The sequence below is a fragment of the Electrona antarctica genome (assembly GCF_951216825.1).
Source record: "Electrona antarctica genome assembly, chromosome: 7".
Lineage (NCBI taxonomy): Eukaryota > Metazoa > Chordata > Actinopteri > Myctophiformes > Myctophidae > Electrona > Electrona antarctica.
This window is the reverse complement of record NC_136812.1, coordinates 11,035,172-11,050,401: the sequence shown is the minus strand read 5'-3', so window position 1 is coordinate 11,050,401 and position 15,230 is coordinate 11,035,172. Positions and strand designations below refer to the sequence as shown.

Genomic DNA, 15,230 nt, shown 5'->3' with positions numbered 1-15,230 from the left:
GCAGACGGTCTCATAGGGCAGACAGACCCTGGTGCAGATGGTCTCATAGTGCAGACCCTGGTGCAGACGGTCTCATATGGCAGACAGACCCTGGTGCAGAGTGACGCGTAGCATCATGGAAAAAAAATCGGACCACAATCCAGCTCTTGCCGCATGCGGGCGCATGCAAGAAACGAGCGTGATAATTTCACGGGACTGCGACCCGCTTGCCTCTCCACCCCTCAACTTCATCTTCTCTCTGCCACCCTCTGTCTCTCCTTCCCCTCATCTCTCTCTCTCTCTCTCTCTCTCTGTCTCTCTCTCTCTCTCCCTCTCTCTCTCTCTCTCTCTCTCTCTCTCTCTCTCTCTCTCTCTCTCTCTATCTCTCCAGTAGTAGTATTGTGTAGTAGTGTCAGCCTGAGGCGTGACATCAGGTCAGTTTATACTGTTAAACTACACACTGGAAGAGCAGCTGGAGTCACTGACCAGCCAAACACTGGCAGAAACCTCTTAACTCCATATTTTAACTGTTTGTTTAACTACTTGATTACACTACAGCGCCACGGCCACGCAAAATGATCAAAAGTAACAGATCTACAAGCTTTGAGCCTCGTCTGTAGATTGATTGGTTCATTGATTGAATAGTGCATTGGTCTGAAAATGTAAACATCAGGTACAGGAATAGAAAGCCTGCAGTTTTTATTAGCTTGGATTCCCCACCGATGATGTCACTGGTGGACGGATTTCTGAACTGCCCACAGCCCTCCTATGAGACACAAAAAATGGTGCTATTTTCTCATGATCATTAGTGAAGACCAATAATATGAAGAGAGGTTGTGAAGTGGTCCTTTAAGGCTAAAAGAATAACACAAAAAAGTGCTGGGACTTGTTTCCAAACATAGTATAATAATACACAATAATACATGTCATCAACAAGTACACACAATATACTAATTATATTTAGATGGGGAAAAAAGGATAAACAGCGTCAGTGGATGACACTTCCTTTAGATAGGAATTTATTTGTGGCAGTTTTTTTATGTGGACCATGATGCTTTGCAGCTCCACGCAGAACTCTGGTATGAGTCATGATAGCTCTTCCTGAAAGTATCGACTGTAGCGCTCTCTATCTCTCTCTCTCTATCTCTCTCTCTATCTCTCTCTCTATCTATCTCTCTCTCTCTCTCTCTCTCTCTCTCTCTCTCTCTCTCTCCTCCCAAGCATGTACACGCACACACACACACACACTACAGTATGTATGCATGCATGTACTGTAGCATGCACGCACACACACACACACAAACGCACGCACACACAGCCAGGACAGTAGCGGTGGTAATCCAGTGCCTCCTTTTCATGATCTTCAGCTCGATTGATCCCAAGGTGATCACTCTCCTCCTCTCTCTGACAGCTGGAGCGCACATGCACTCACACGCACGCACGCACACACACACACACACACACACACACACACACACACACACACACACACACACACACACACACACACACACACACACACACACACACACACACACACACAGATACTTGAGAGGGAGGCTCGCTTGGGGATTATCAAACTCTTCACACCAGATGGGGCTATATTATGGATCGTATATCGTTACTGTTGCGTGTGTGTGTGTGTGTGTGTGTGTGTGTGTGTGTGTGTGTGTGTGTGTGTGTGTGTGTGTGTGTGTGTGTGTGTGAAAAGGTGACAAAAGTCGAGACTAAGTGTTAATGGATGTTCCAGACCTCTCATTAATATTTCACAGGCCGTATGCGTGCGTGCGTGCGTGCGTGCGTGCGTGCGTGCGTGCGTGCGTGCGTGCGTGCGTGCGTGCGTGCGTGCGTGCGTGCGTGCGTGCGTGCGTGCGTGCGTGCGTGCGTGCGTGCGTGCGTGCGTGTGTGCGTGCGTGCGTGCCTCTGTGTATGTGTGCCTCTGTGTATGTGTGATGAAACAAAACATTGAACTCTCTTCCCTCCATAGTTTGTGAAAAAAGCAATGTGAGCATCTTACAGACGTGGTGAAATTAAATTTGTTTCTCACCCTGTTGGAGCATATCCGTTCTGTGGTGTAAAAACAATGTAAAGATCACAGTTGTGTGAAGTGAGGGGCGCTGCCGCCTGCCTGATATTGTTTGTTTTAAGTATAAAAAAAATACATTCATATATACAAGTATATATGAAAAGTTAAAAACCCTTCTAAACTACCCCACCCGCTCCGCAGCACTTAGTATACTGTACTGTACTGTACTGTACTGTACTGTACTGTACTGTACTGTACTGTACTGTACTGTACTGTACTGTACTGTACTGTACTGTACTGTACTGTACTGTACTACTATACGCCCACCCTGCACTGCAACACCATGAATATTCATTGAAATGAAGGCGCAGTATATTTGCACACACCTCACAGAGGAACCCACACACACATGATAGGCATGTGTTTATTTTTAAAGCATAACATTTTTAACTTAAATCTTCTCGTTTGGGGGGGGGGGGAGGGGGGGGGTTCCTGGAACAAAATATTTTTAGATGTGTGGGTCCGTGACCAAATACTTTGTGGTCCTTGACATGAAAAAGTTTCAGAACCACTGATTCAGAAACATATGTTTTTTTCCGTTGGGATTTAAAAGACATTTTTAGAATCAGCTTCAGGCAATGCACACACGACATGCACACACACACGCGCAGCAACGCCATGCCACACATGCACGTACACACACACACACACACACACACACACGTACACACATGCACGCACGCACGCACGCACACACACACACAGACTCACACAGACTCACACAGAGAGTGGTTCATGCCGACATCTAAGCTCCAGACACTCTTCATGTCAGGGCCACCAGCAGCCTGGGTTGTAGTAGCGTAGCACAAAGTGACGCCCTATATGAGCTAGTACTGCAACAGTATGTCCTTTGATATATTGGTTAAAATGATTGTGTGACGTTATATCAACTAAGGGAAAACAGAGTGAGTATTAATCTTGCTTACTGTAAATCGCTCTGCATTAAGAGCGTCTGCTAAAGTAAATTAATCACAATTAATACACGGCTTGAATCTGATTGGTCAATCACTGAATTCATCAGTCTGTGTTAATGTTTGAATAATGATGGTTGAACTGGATGACAGGCCGCTGCAAAGCCCCAGAGCACCTGCTGAACCCATTTAGACCTGAGGACCATTCTACAAAATGTATTTTCTATGTCAGTCGTTCTCATTTTCATGTCAAGGACCCCCAGAAATATATGTAATTGGCCTCTGACCCCCATTCCAGGGACCCAGAAGCAAAGATTTGAGTTCAAAATGTTCGCTCTGAAAGAATAAATTCAAACCTTTGGGCCACATTTTCACGATTTTTCAAAAATAGCAGACCTACAAGCTCGTAGCGCGGCTATGAGCTTGTAGATCTGCTATTTTTCAATAGCTTAAAACACCAAAAGGGGTTCCCCACTTCCCGCCCGAAATGGGTTAAACCACTACACTCAAGAATTGAAAAACATTTGAAGCGAGAAATAGACAATGCAGCGCCCGAATGTTCATTCATTGCCTTCCGTAAATCCTTTTCCAATCAATCAAAGCGTTTTGTTGTCACTTTTGGGTCAATGTATTAATTTATTTACCAAGTAGCCTTAGTGTAATAAGCAGGATAATCGATGGGGAACAGGTGGTCCTTCAGGTCACCTTCAGGGGGATAAAGACCCTTCTGCCAATAACCAGGGTTCATTTCTCAATAATGACCTGTTTGTTGTCACCCATTGATTATCCTTTGCTTATTTATACCACAATGAATGGGCGACTCCAGGCTCCTACAACATAGTCACTGAGCAGTGTTGCCTAGTCTGCTTATTATAAGCGACTTTGGGCTCGTTTTCCTGTGTAGTCGCTGGTAAATATTGGTGGTTATTTAGGCTTGCTTCCTAAATATTGTTTAAACCAGTGACTCAAACCTTGTCAATGTTAAGGTACCCCAAAGTAATATGCATTTGTCTGCAGACTTCCCTCTGAAAATAGTTTTGTGCCAGAGAAATGTTTCAGAGATATTTGTTTTGAAAATCTACAAACTCAATCCCATAGTCCATTGAAACACTTCAGCTCAGAATGACCATTAACCATTTATTGCAAAGCTATTGCATTTAGTATGGCGGTGTGGCTCTGCTCATGTGCTATCATATCATCATCTGATATCTCAGATTATCTGTGCACCGAGACACAGCTCTTATATCTGATATCATTTCACATTTGATATCTCAGATTATCTGTGCACCGAGACACAGCTCTGATATCAACAACAAACCCCAGAGCAGAGCATAACAAGACATTACACCAACAGCATAACTTTCAATGCATTACATATATCACATAGATACTGAACATATCACATGATCATAATACAATCCATAAAACACATTATAATCACGGATACCCATAACAGAACTAGATACCACATATAGTACAATCCATAAATCACATTTATAATCACAGAATCATCCATTACAGAACTAATGCCACAGGGAAGAGGCCGGGGAGGAAATTTGAACGCTGACATCTGAACAACAGAGTCAGCTAGCATGAAGACTGAACAACCACAGAGTCAGCTAGCATGAAGACAGAGGACAGGGTAGTGACTGCTTAAAAAGAACACCTGATTGAATGTGGATGTGAGTGACTTAGCTGGCAGCGAATGAGAGTGAGGGGAGTTGACATGGAGAGAGACAACTGATTTAAAGGAACAGAATTAATTGCTGATAGAGAATGAAGGTGGGATTATATATTAACCGTCTGCCTTCCGTGTCTCTATGAACTATCGCTTGCACTGGATCTGATCGGTTGTAGTCAGATCGGCTATTTTCAAATGGACAATGTGTTTCGCTTCATTCGGACTCGTTTTCGTAGTCCTGGATGCTTATTTCTCTGCCAACGCTGGCAGTAAGCATGCACAGTGTGTGGGACTCACACAGTGGTCAGCAGGCTTCAGATGTTGTGTGTTCATCTCAGCATGCGGTCATAGAGGTCGATGTTCCAGTCACTGGTCATGTTGTACATCAAGGCCCAATGCGCTATAGCCTCGTGTTGCGATACTAATATACCACTGTGCTGCACTGCGTGGGGGAAATATGCAGTGCAGGCAGATGAAGTCTGGCTGCGCCGGCCAGGCTACCAATGCACAGCATGAAGGTATTGGAGCAGACGTCTGGGCAGTGTTGACTCCCACAGTTTCATACTTGTCTGTCTGTCTGTCTGTCTGTCTGTCTGTCTGTCTGTCTGTCTGTCTGTCTGTCTGTCTGTCTGTCTGTCTGTCTGTCTGTCTCTCATACAGTCTGGAGCAACGGAAGCTCTGAAAATGATGGTTTGCGCGTCTTTACTGTCGCGCTAATTCGTCCTACAACAATCGAAGCATTTAGGCTATAGCTTTTTGCTTATCAGAAAAAGGTTTGGACATTTTACATTTCTGGACGTCCCTAAAAGGCTCAACACCTTTTAAGATGGGGGTCTGTGGCCAAAAATACATCAATAAATCAATCTGGGTGTCCTTGGCACAAAACAATTGGAGAACCTCTGGCCTACACAATGCACCAAGCAGTGTTCATTTAGTTGACTAAGACTAAAAGACTAAGGTTTTTCAGAAGACTAAGTAGGACTAAGCCTAAATGGTGTGTTATTCAAAAGGCTAAGACTAAATCAAAATATTGTGAAAAAAGGCCCTCATACCGGTCCATTGTATAGTAACAGTACATGCTTCAGGGGTAAAGTAACTGAGCATTAGACGGTTATTGGTTTCTGACAGCACACAATCTAATCTGCTTCTGCTGCTCACGCTCTTATTAAAAGGGTGAACAGCTTTGTCACTCTCACAGATATTTGCTCCTGGCATCGCACAAAACATGACGGTGTGTGTGTGTGTGTGTGTGTGTGTGTGTGTGTGTGTGTGTGTGTGTGTGTGTGTGTGTGTGTAGTGTGTAGTGTGTAGTGTGTGTGGTTGGTTGTATGTGCACGCACATCATGGGTGTGGGCATGCGTGCGTATGCATGGCTGAGCCAGTTAGATAATTAGTGGCGACCAAATCAATTTGAACATGGATCATCTCTTCTCCTTCTGTCTCCTTCCTTTGTGTGCGTGTGTGTCTCCTTCCTTTGTGTGCGTGTGTGTGTGTGTGTGTGTGTGTGCGTGTGCGTGTGTGTATAATGGGATAGCAGATCGGGGACAGTGTGTGATTAATTGAGGTCTGATGCTCTGATCTCACCTCAAGTCAAAGAGAAATAATGAACTGGCAGAAAAGAAGAATAATGTGTTGTTTATGGAGACAGACAGGCAGACAGACAGACAGACAGACAGACAGACAGACAGACAGACAGACAGACAGACAGACAGACAGACAGACAGACAGACAGACAGACAGACAGACAGACAGACAGACAGACGGCCTGAACCGGTTATACTGATGGTCATTCCAAGGACCCCCAGTTTGATAAGCATTAATTAGGCCAGTAGACCACGGACCCACATTTGACACAATTATTTATTTCTATCTGTCTGGGAGCCCAATCTATAGTACACTGTAGTGTAAAATACACAACAGGTCGTTTCGAGGAAGCGATCTGATTGGTTGTACAAATGGAACCAAAAATGGTTCCATTTGTACACTCTCAGAGTTAAATTAACTTTGATTTTAAAATATAAATTGGGGTCTCAGAGATAGAAATGCCATTAAATGGGGATCCGTAGACTAATGCATGTCAAACTGGGGGGTTCTTGAAATTAAACGGCTTGAGAATAACTGCTAGAGCCGTACAAATATTCTCTTATGAGGGTCCCTGGCATATATTTTCAAGTGGGGGTCCGCAGGCTAATTAGTGTCAATTTGGGGGTCCTTGACATTAAAAAGTTTGGGAACCACTGTGCTATGCTAGCGATTTTCGTGGAACTTTGTTGGTCGTAATGGCTACATCTGTCATTGGGAAATTATTTTATTTTATCAAATATCTTAGTTATAATGAAATTGAGTTGACATGTTTTTGTTTAAAGGGTAACTGTTGTATAATCGTAATATTACACTCGAGGGTGTGCGTTACTGTCATTAATGGCACTTCATCAGTGTTTGAGCGTGCACAAATTTAACCAATGTCAACGTCAGACTAGTTGGGAAAGATGACGGAAAGAAGCGTCACTGTATGACAATAGTTATTCCCCTACTACTGTATCTGTCGCATGGTTACGTTATCAACACAAAAATAAACAATTACATCTCCGGAAATTGTAAAACCTGCTGTTTGCCATATATTCCCCAACGCATGCAGTGTGTGTGATTATTTGTATCAAAACACTTGGGAACGTAGTTGGGCGTCTATAACCGTTTTTCCTCGCTGTTGGTTTTCGAAGGAGAATTTCCATCTAAATAACGTTAGCGTTTCCATGAAAGCTTTGTTTTTGAAGACCACACATGAAACGAGGCACACGGTATACAGTATAAAGCTCTGGGAGGGAAATTATTGGAGTTTTTTTTTGTAATCCTTTGCAAATCCAATCTGCTGTGCTGTATGTATGGGGGTTGAAGAAAAACGCTCGGAGTGTTTTTGATCTGGCTTTCCTGTCGCATGTCCCCAAGAGAAGATGGTATGTGTGCGTGTGTGCGCGTGTGTTCGCGTGTGTTCGTGTGTGTGTGTGTGTGTGTGTGTATGTGTGTGTGTGTGTGTGTGTGTGTGTGTGTGTGTGTGCGTACTGTACGTACTGTGCGTGCGTGCGTGCGTGCGTGCGTGCGTGCGTGCGTGCGTGGGATGTAGGCAATATGGCCTGCAGCTCCCCAAAAACCTCCCTTAGTAATCGTCACTGTCGGGTGGAAACCTCTATATGTCCAAAACTGTTACGTTTCAGGAACTCTTTCAAAATTGCAAAAGTAGCAGATCTACAAGCATGAAACGCATCGCTTTGATACACCTTTGGAGCTTGTGGATCTGCTACTGGTGATGCTTTTTGTGTGATCAAGTCGGGTGTTGATTTAGGAAAAAAACACAAACAAATAGAAAAAGTGCCCTTCTGGGCACAGGTCTCCACCAGGAGGATAGGACTGTGTGAGATGTTTGGCAAAATGTTTAGGATTAATATAAACATGTTTTTGAGGCATTTTGTTCCAAAAATGTGTTTTGCAAAAATCAACCTGTGGCGCTATAACAGGCCAATGTGAAAAGGGTGGGATATATTCCTCAGCCTAGTAAGAAAATGTGTGAAAGATTTCACGTAAATTGCATGCTGCGTTCATGATTTGAGGCTTTTGTTCAAAACGGGGCAATCTTGCAAACTGTGAAAGCTAATTATAGCCAATTAGGATGGAATATGAAATATCGGACAGATCCGACTTGAGCACATGACCATAGAGATAGTTTGTAACGATATGTGAGATTTTTGGACAGAATCTGGAGGAGTAATATAAAAAAATGTGTTTTACAAAAGTCGGCCTCCTGGTGGCGCTATAAAGGCAGATGCGGAAAATGCAGGTCAAAGGTTTGTCCTTGGCCTCTAGGGAGTGTGCATGCAACGTTTCACGCAGATCGGTGCAGTTTTAGGTAAAAAATGTGAAAAGCTGCCTCATGGTGGCGCTATAACAGGCCGTTCTGGAAACTGTGGGGCAGAGGTTCATCGTTGGCATCCAGGGAGTGTGTGTGCAAAGTTTGGCATCGACCGGGTTAACGGTGCCGGAGATTAGCTGGTAACGGACGGACGGAAGGACGGACGGACACACGGACGGAGTGCAAAACATACTCTCTCCCCATGCCTTCGGCCTGGTGGAGACAATTAAAGTATGGAAACTAGAAAAAGTGCCCTTCTGGGCACAGGTCTCCACCAGGAGGATAGGAGTGTGTGTGTGATGCTTGGCCTGTTGTAGCGCCACCATGAGGCTGATTTGAAAACTGTCAAGTGGCATTTCTTCCAAAGCCTAGTGGGAATATGCATGCACAGTTTCACCACAATCGGACGCTGCGTTGAGTAGTTGTGGCGATTTGTACAAAACGGGCTACTCCTGAAAAGTTTAGAAGCCAATCGTAGCCAATGAGGGTGGATTATGAGAAATCAAACAAACCAGTCTTGATCACATGACTATGGAGAGCATGTGTACCGATTTGCGTGAAATTTGGATAAAATCTGAAGGAGTAATATTAGAAAATGTGTTTTACATATGTCGGCCTCCTGGTGGCGCTATAAAGAGCAGATGTGAAAAATTCCAGGCAAAGGTTTTTCCTTGGCCTCTAGGGAGTTGGCATACAAAGTTATCCACAGATCCGTGCAGTTAGAGGTAAAAACACTTTTCGGCCAGTTATAGCGCCACCATGAGGCTGAGTTGAAAATGTGGCATTTCTTCCTCGGCCTAGTGGGAAATCACACAATGTGTTCATGATTTGCAGCATTTTGTTTGAAACTGAGCACTCCTGCGAACTTTGGAAGCCAATCTTAACCAATCAGGATGGAGTCTGAGAAATCTGAAAGACCCGTTTCGTTGAATGGCTCTAGAGAGACTGTGTACCAATTTGCGTGATGTTTGGACAAAATCTGTAGGTGTACTGTCCAAAAACTTGTTTTGCACAAATCGGCCTCCTGGTGGCGCTATAACAGGCCGTTCTGGAAATTTTGGGGCAGAGGTTCATCGTTGGCATCCAGGGAGTATGTGTGCAAAATTTGGCATCAACCGGGTTATTAACGGTGCCGGAGATTAGCTGTTCACAGACGGACGGACGGACACACGGACGGACGGACGGACGGAGTGCAAAACATACTCTCTCCCCATGCCTTCGGCCTGGTGGAGACAATAAATATTATCCTAGTTTTGTGGATTAATTTATTCTCTCCACCAGGCCGAAGGCATGGGGAGAGAGTATGTTTTGCACTCCGTCCGGCACCGCTAACCTGGTCGATGCCAAATTTGGCACACACACTCCCTGGATGCCAACGATGAACCTCTGCCCCAACATTTCTAGAACGGCCTGTTATAGCGCCACCAGGAGGCCAACTTTTGAAAAACAATTTTTTTTAAATTACTCCTCCAGATTCTGTCTAAAAATTCCGCAAATCGTTACATCTCTATAGTCATGTGTTCAAGACTATAGAGACAATATTTCATATTCCATCCTAATTGGCTAACATTGGTTTTCAAAGTTTGCAGCATTGGCCCTTTTGTAACAAAAAGCCTCAAATCATGAACGCAGTGAGCAAAACACATTTTTGGAACAAAATGCCTCAAATCATCCAATTGCCATCAATGGTGTAAGAACAAATGGCACCCTTTTCACATTGGCCTATTATAGGTGAGGCCACAACCTGACCTGGCCTGGTGTGCCCCGAGGGGCAATTCTTCTAGTTGTGTGGCCCCCAGACCCCCACCAAATGACCGGAACTACTTAATATTCACCAAAACCAGAGCAGAACTCCCACCACGGGACTCGGGCAATCTATTAATACCTTTAATTGCAACCACTAGATTAATGTATATTACTACAGCATTAGGTCCCAAAAATCTGAACTAACCCTTTAAGTAAAAGTAACAATACTGCAATCATGTAGAAATACAAAAAAAGTAAAAGTACTCATTATGCAGAATGTCCAATTTCAACACAAGTTTTGAAATGTATACAAATATTTTAAAAATAGCAGATCTACAAGCTCACAATGCGTCGCAATGTGACACATTGTGAGGTTGTAGATTGGCTATTTTCAAATGGCCGAAATGTGTATAGGGCTGAAGTGGGTAATGCATGTTTTGTAATAATAATCAAGAGTTAAAAGTACAATATTTGGATCCAAGATAGAGTGGAGTAGAAGTAAAAATGTGTGTGTGTGTGTGTGTGTGTGTGTGTGTGTGTGTGTGTGTGTGTGTGTGTGTGTGTGTGTGTGTGTGTGTGTGTGTGTGTGTGTGTGACCGCACCAACGCAACTATAAACTATAGACGCAACTCCTTTTTGCCTGTTGCAAGGACTTCCATGTTGCAATTAGTTGCATCAGGTCGGCATACACACAGAAAGCAGGAAGCAAGCCTTGTTTTGCAATACAATTGTAAAAAAAAAGATTGAATGACTCTAAAACAGCTTTCTGTTGGAGTGAAAACCTTCTATAATATAATATTATAATATACAATGTAATTGTAACCATTTGAATGATTATTAAACGGCTTTCTTTAGGAGTGAGTACAGTACAGTACAATACATGTACAGTTCAAGGTTACTTTATTTTCTTTCCTAGAAATGTGTCTTGGATACAGACCTGCACTGAGCATACAATACAATACAATACAATACAATACAATACAATACAATACAATACAATACAATACAATACAATACAATACAATACAATACCCTCGCGACCCGACTACGGATAAGCGGTTGAAGATGGATGGATGGAGAGTTTCTTTAGATTGTGGTATTGCAACTTTTTATTTAATGTAAAATACCAGAGTACTTCTTCACCACTGTTTATGACTATGTACAAAATAATGACAAATCTGAATTAAGAATCAACTTTATTGACACATCCCTGGTTTACACTGTAAGGATGTGACTGTATTGACACATCACTGGATGACAGTGTAAAGATGTAACTTTATTGACACATCAGTGGTTGGTTGATAGTGTAAAGAAGTTGGTGAAACATAATTCATTTACATAAAGCTCCATATATGGTGTTGTTGTTATTCATAAATGGAGGAGGAATAAAAGGAGGAGAGCAGGAGAAACATAAGAACTCAAACATTAAAGATGCATCATGTCAAAGAGAAGCTCCAAAAAATACTGTTTTTTAAATAAAATAAACAGTTACTTTCCATCATGGTTTCAATCTTTGAGAACATTTAGGATACTGAGAAGAAAATACATTAGTAGTTCTACATATTAACCCATTAATACCTGGAACGGATGTGTGTCGCCTTATAGCTTTTAACCACTTTAACCATTATTTTAAACTTTAGCTGTTGAAAAATCGTGTGTGAATGTGTTCTGCAAATCTGTTATTTTTTAACTCAAATCTTTGCTTCTGGGGGGGTCCCTGGAACAACATATTTTGAGATGCGGGCCGGCGACCTAATACATACAACTTCCTGGATATTATTGTTGGTTTATTATTTTAATTTTTACTATTTGTCAAATTATTGACTATCCATGAATTCAAGTGTCCATGGTGAGAGTTTGGTGCCGCCCGGTTCTCGGTTAGGGGCTCGGGTCTTGGGTTGCGGGCGGTTCTTGGTTAGGGGCTCGGGTCTTGGGTTGCGGACAGTTCTCGGTTAGGGGCTCGGGTCTTGGGTTGCGGACAGTTCTCGGTTAGGGGTTCGGATCTTGGGTTGCGGGCGGTTCTCGGTTAGGGGTTCGGGTCTTGGGTTGCGGGCGGTTCTGGGTAAGGGGCTTGGGTCTTGGGTTCCGGGTGGTTCTCGGTTAGCGGCTCGGGTCTTGGGTTGCGGGCGGTTCTCGGTTAGGGGTTCGGGTCTTGGGTTGCGGGCGGTCCTCGGTTAGGGGTTCGGGTCTTGGGTTGCGGGCGGTTCTGGGTTAGGGGCTCGGGTCTTGGGTTCCGGGTGGTTCTCGGTTAGCGGCTCGGGTCTTGGGTTGCGGGCGGTTCTCGGTTAGGGGTTCGGGTCTTGGGTTGCGGGCGGTCCTCGGTTAGGGGTTCGGGTCTTGGGTTGCGGGCGGTTCTGGGTAAGGGGCTCGGGTCTTGGGTTCCGGGTGGTTCTCGGTTAGCGGCTCGGGTCTTGGGTTCCGGGCGGACCGGTGCTACCCTCTATGTCAGACAGGGTGATCATTCGGGTGGCGGCTGGGTCTGGGGAAGTGTTGTTGGTCTGAGGAGGGTCTTCAGCGAAGACTTTCTCCAGAACCTTTAGGATGGACCTGCAGAGGAACACGTCCTTGAAACCCTGACTGAACACGTACATCAGCGGGTTCAGGCAGCTGTTGAGAAGAGCCAGGGTGAGGGTTATGGGAATCCCAAACTTGTTCACAACCTTCAGTGTTTCACTGACCTCTATACCTCTATCTGTATTATAACGCACATGCACATCCATCAGCCGTATGATGTGATAGGGGATCCAGCACAGGAAGAATGTGGCGATAACAGTTGCTATGATTTTGAAGGAGCGACCTGATTGGCCGGCCAGCGAGTGGTTATTCCTGATCCGGTACATGATGATAGAATAGCAGGAAACGATGACAGCGAAAGGAACCACGAATCCCACAACAAAGTTAGTGCCTATGATGGTGGATGCATAGTCGTCGACGCACCGCATACCGGTGACCCTAAAGATGACGTGAGGTATGCTGAGAGCCAAGGCCATCACCCAGACTCCCAGACTGACCAAGGATGCCTTTCTGACGGTGCGGTGGTTCCGGGTCCACACGGGACACACCACACCCACACATCTGTCCACACTGATCAGCACCAGAGTGTAGATACTGGCATACATGTTCATGAAGAAAACCAGACCATCCATTTTGCACATGAACCACTCAAAATGCCAGATGCGGTCCAGAGTAGCGCTCTCTGTGATTTTCAGCGGCAGGAAGGCTGTAACCAGGAAGTCGGCCACAGCGAGGTTGAGGTACCAAACGGTGCTGACGGTTTTCTTCATCCTGAAGCCCGTCGCCCAGATGACCACACCGTTCCCCAACACGCCGAGCACAAAGACCAGGCTGTAGATGACCGCGGACATGATGCCGATGGATTTGTAGACTTCATCCCAGTCCCATTTATCATCATAATCATCATCATCATCGTGAGGAGGAGGTGTGGTCATATTGGTCATATTAACCTCCATCGTCCTGAAACCCAAAAATAACAAAACAATGAATATAATGTACACGCTTTGTTTTAACACGCCATGTATTATTATTACTAGAATTTCGCCGCCCTTCAGGCGGCTCATCCTAGAGTTACGTTGCAGCGCAATATGGAAAGAAGGAAATTGTGGGAGTTGACAGACATTTCATGTTAACCCAGTATTGTGCCCTGCACATGTAGTAACGGATGGGTTATTAATTATTATTATGTGTTGTTGCGCGCGCGCACACACACACACACACACACACACACACACACACACACACACACACACACACACACACACACACACACACACTCTCTCTCTCTCTCTCTCTCTCTCTCTCTCTCTCTCTCTCTCTCTCTCTCTCTCTCTCTCTCTCTCTCTCTCTCTCTCTCTCTCTCTCTCTCTCACACACACACACACACAACTCCACAGTGTGGAGTGCAGAATTATGCAGAATGTCCAATTTCAACACAAGTTTTGAAATGTATACAAATATTTAAAAAATAGCAGATCTACAAGCTCACAATGCGTCGCAATGTGACACATCGTGAGCTTGTAGATCGGCTATTTTCAAATGGCCGAAATGTATATAGGGCTGAAGTGGGTAATAATAATAATAATAATCAGAGTTAAAATTACAATATTTGGATCCAAGATGGAAGTAAAAATATTGTAAATACTCAAGTAAAGTACAAATGCTACCTCGTGTGTGTGTGTGTGTGTGTGTGTGTGTGTGTCTGTGTGCGTGTGCGTGTGCGTGCGTGCGTGCGTGCGTGCGTGCGTGCGCAAGAATAGCAGACTCACAGCACGTCTGTTTGTGCCGCTCTGCTGTTCAAATAGGTATTATATTGGGGGTCTTTGGCACCAAAAAGTCTGAGAACTCTGGATTTAGTGAATAATTCTGTAGAATGATTTAGAAAGCTTTTGGAAGAATCAGCCTTCAGGTCTTAATGGTTTAAACAGCTCTATATTCTAGATATCAATCATTACATGTCATAATAAAGACAATACAATTAAATCATAGTTACCTGTTAACCATGTTTCAAAGTGTTGAAGAGACGTCAGCCAGAGAAGAGTTTTGGTAACAGTGACCAGTGAGGAGGCAACTTTATATGTGTGTGTGTGTGTGTGTGTGTGTGTGTGTGTGTGTGTGTGTGTGTGTGTGTGTGTGTGTGTGTGTGTGTGTGTGTGTGTGTGTGTGTGTGTGTGTGTGTGTGTGTTGCAAGGACTTCCATGTTACAATGAGTTGCATCGGTGCGGTCTGGTTTCATCAGGTCGGCCTAAGCACAGAAACACACAGAAAGAAAGCCTTGTTTTGCAATACGATTGTAAAAAAAAATTCATGACTTTCTGTTGGAGTGAAAACCTTCTATAATATGATATTATAATATAAAATAATATACAATATAATTGTAACCATTTTAATGATTATTAAACAGCTTTC

At 44.0% G+C, this 15,230-nt stretch overlaps 2 protein-coding genes across 2 annotated transcripts in view; one reads left to right on the top strand and one right to left on the bottom strand.

Moving 5' to 3' along the window:
- Positions 1–12,703: 12,703 nt before the first annotated feature.
- On the bottom strand, positions 12,704–13,756 carry LOC306926110 (formyl peptide receptor-related sequence 4-like; the record flags this gene model as incomplete). The annotated part of the gene is made up of 1 exon (XM_079505370.1): positions 12,704–13,756. The coding sequence occupies one exon, from the start codon at positions 13,754–13,756 to the stop codon at positions 12,704–12,706; it is 1,053 nt and encodes a 350-aa protein (XP_079361496.1).
- Positions 13,757–14,823: 1,067 nt separating this feature from the next.
- arhgap39 (Rho GTPase activating protein 39) overlaps positions 14,824–15,230 on the top strand; it is a gene marked incomplete at its 5' end in the record, with an annotated part of 56,688 nt that continues 56,281 nt past the window's right edge. The window contains one exon of the mRNA XM_079505369.1: positions 14,824–14,867. Coding sequence (XP_079361495.1) covers positions 14,824–14,867 — 44 coding nt within the window. The remainder of the gene's footprint in view (positions 14,868–15,230) is intronic.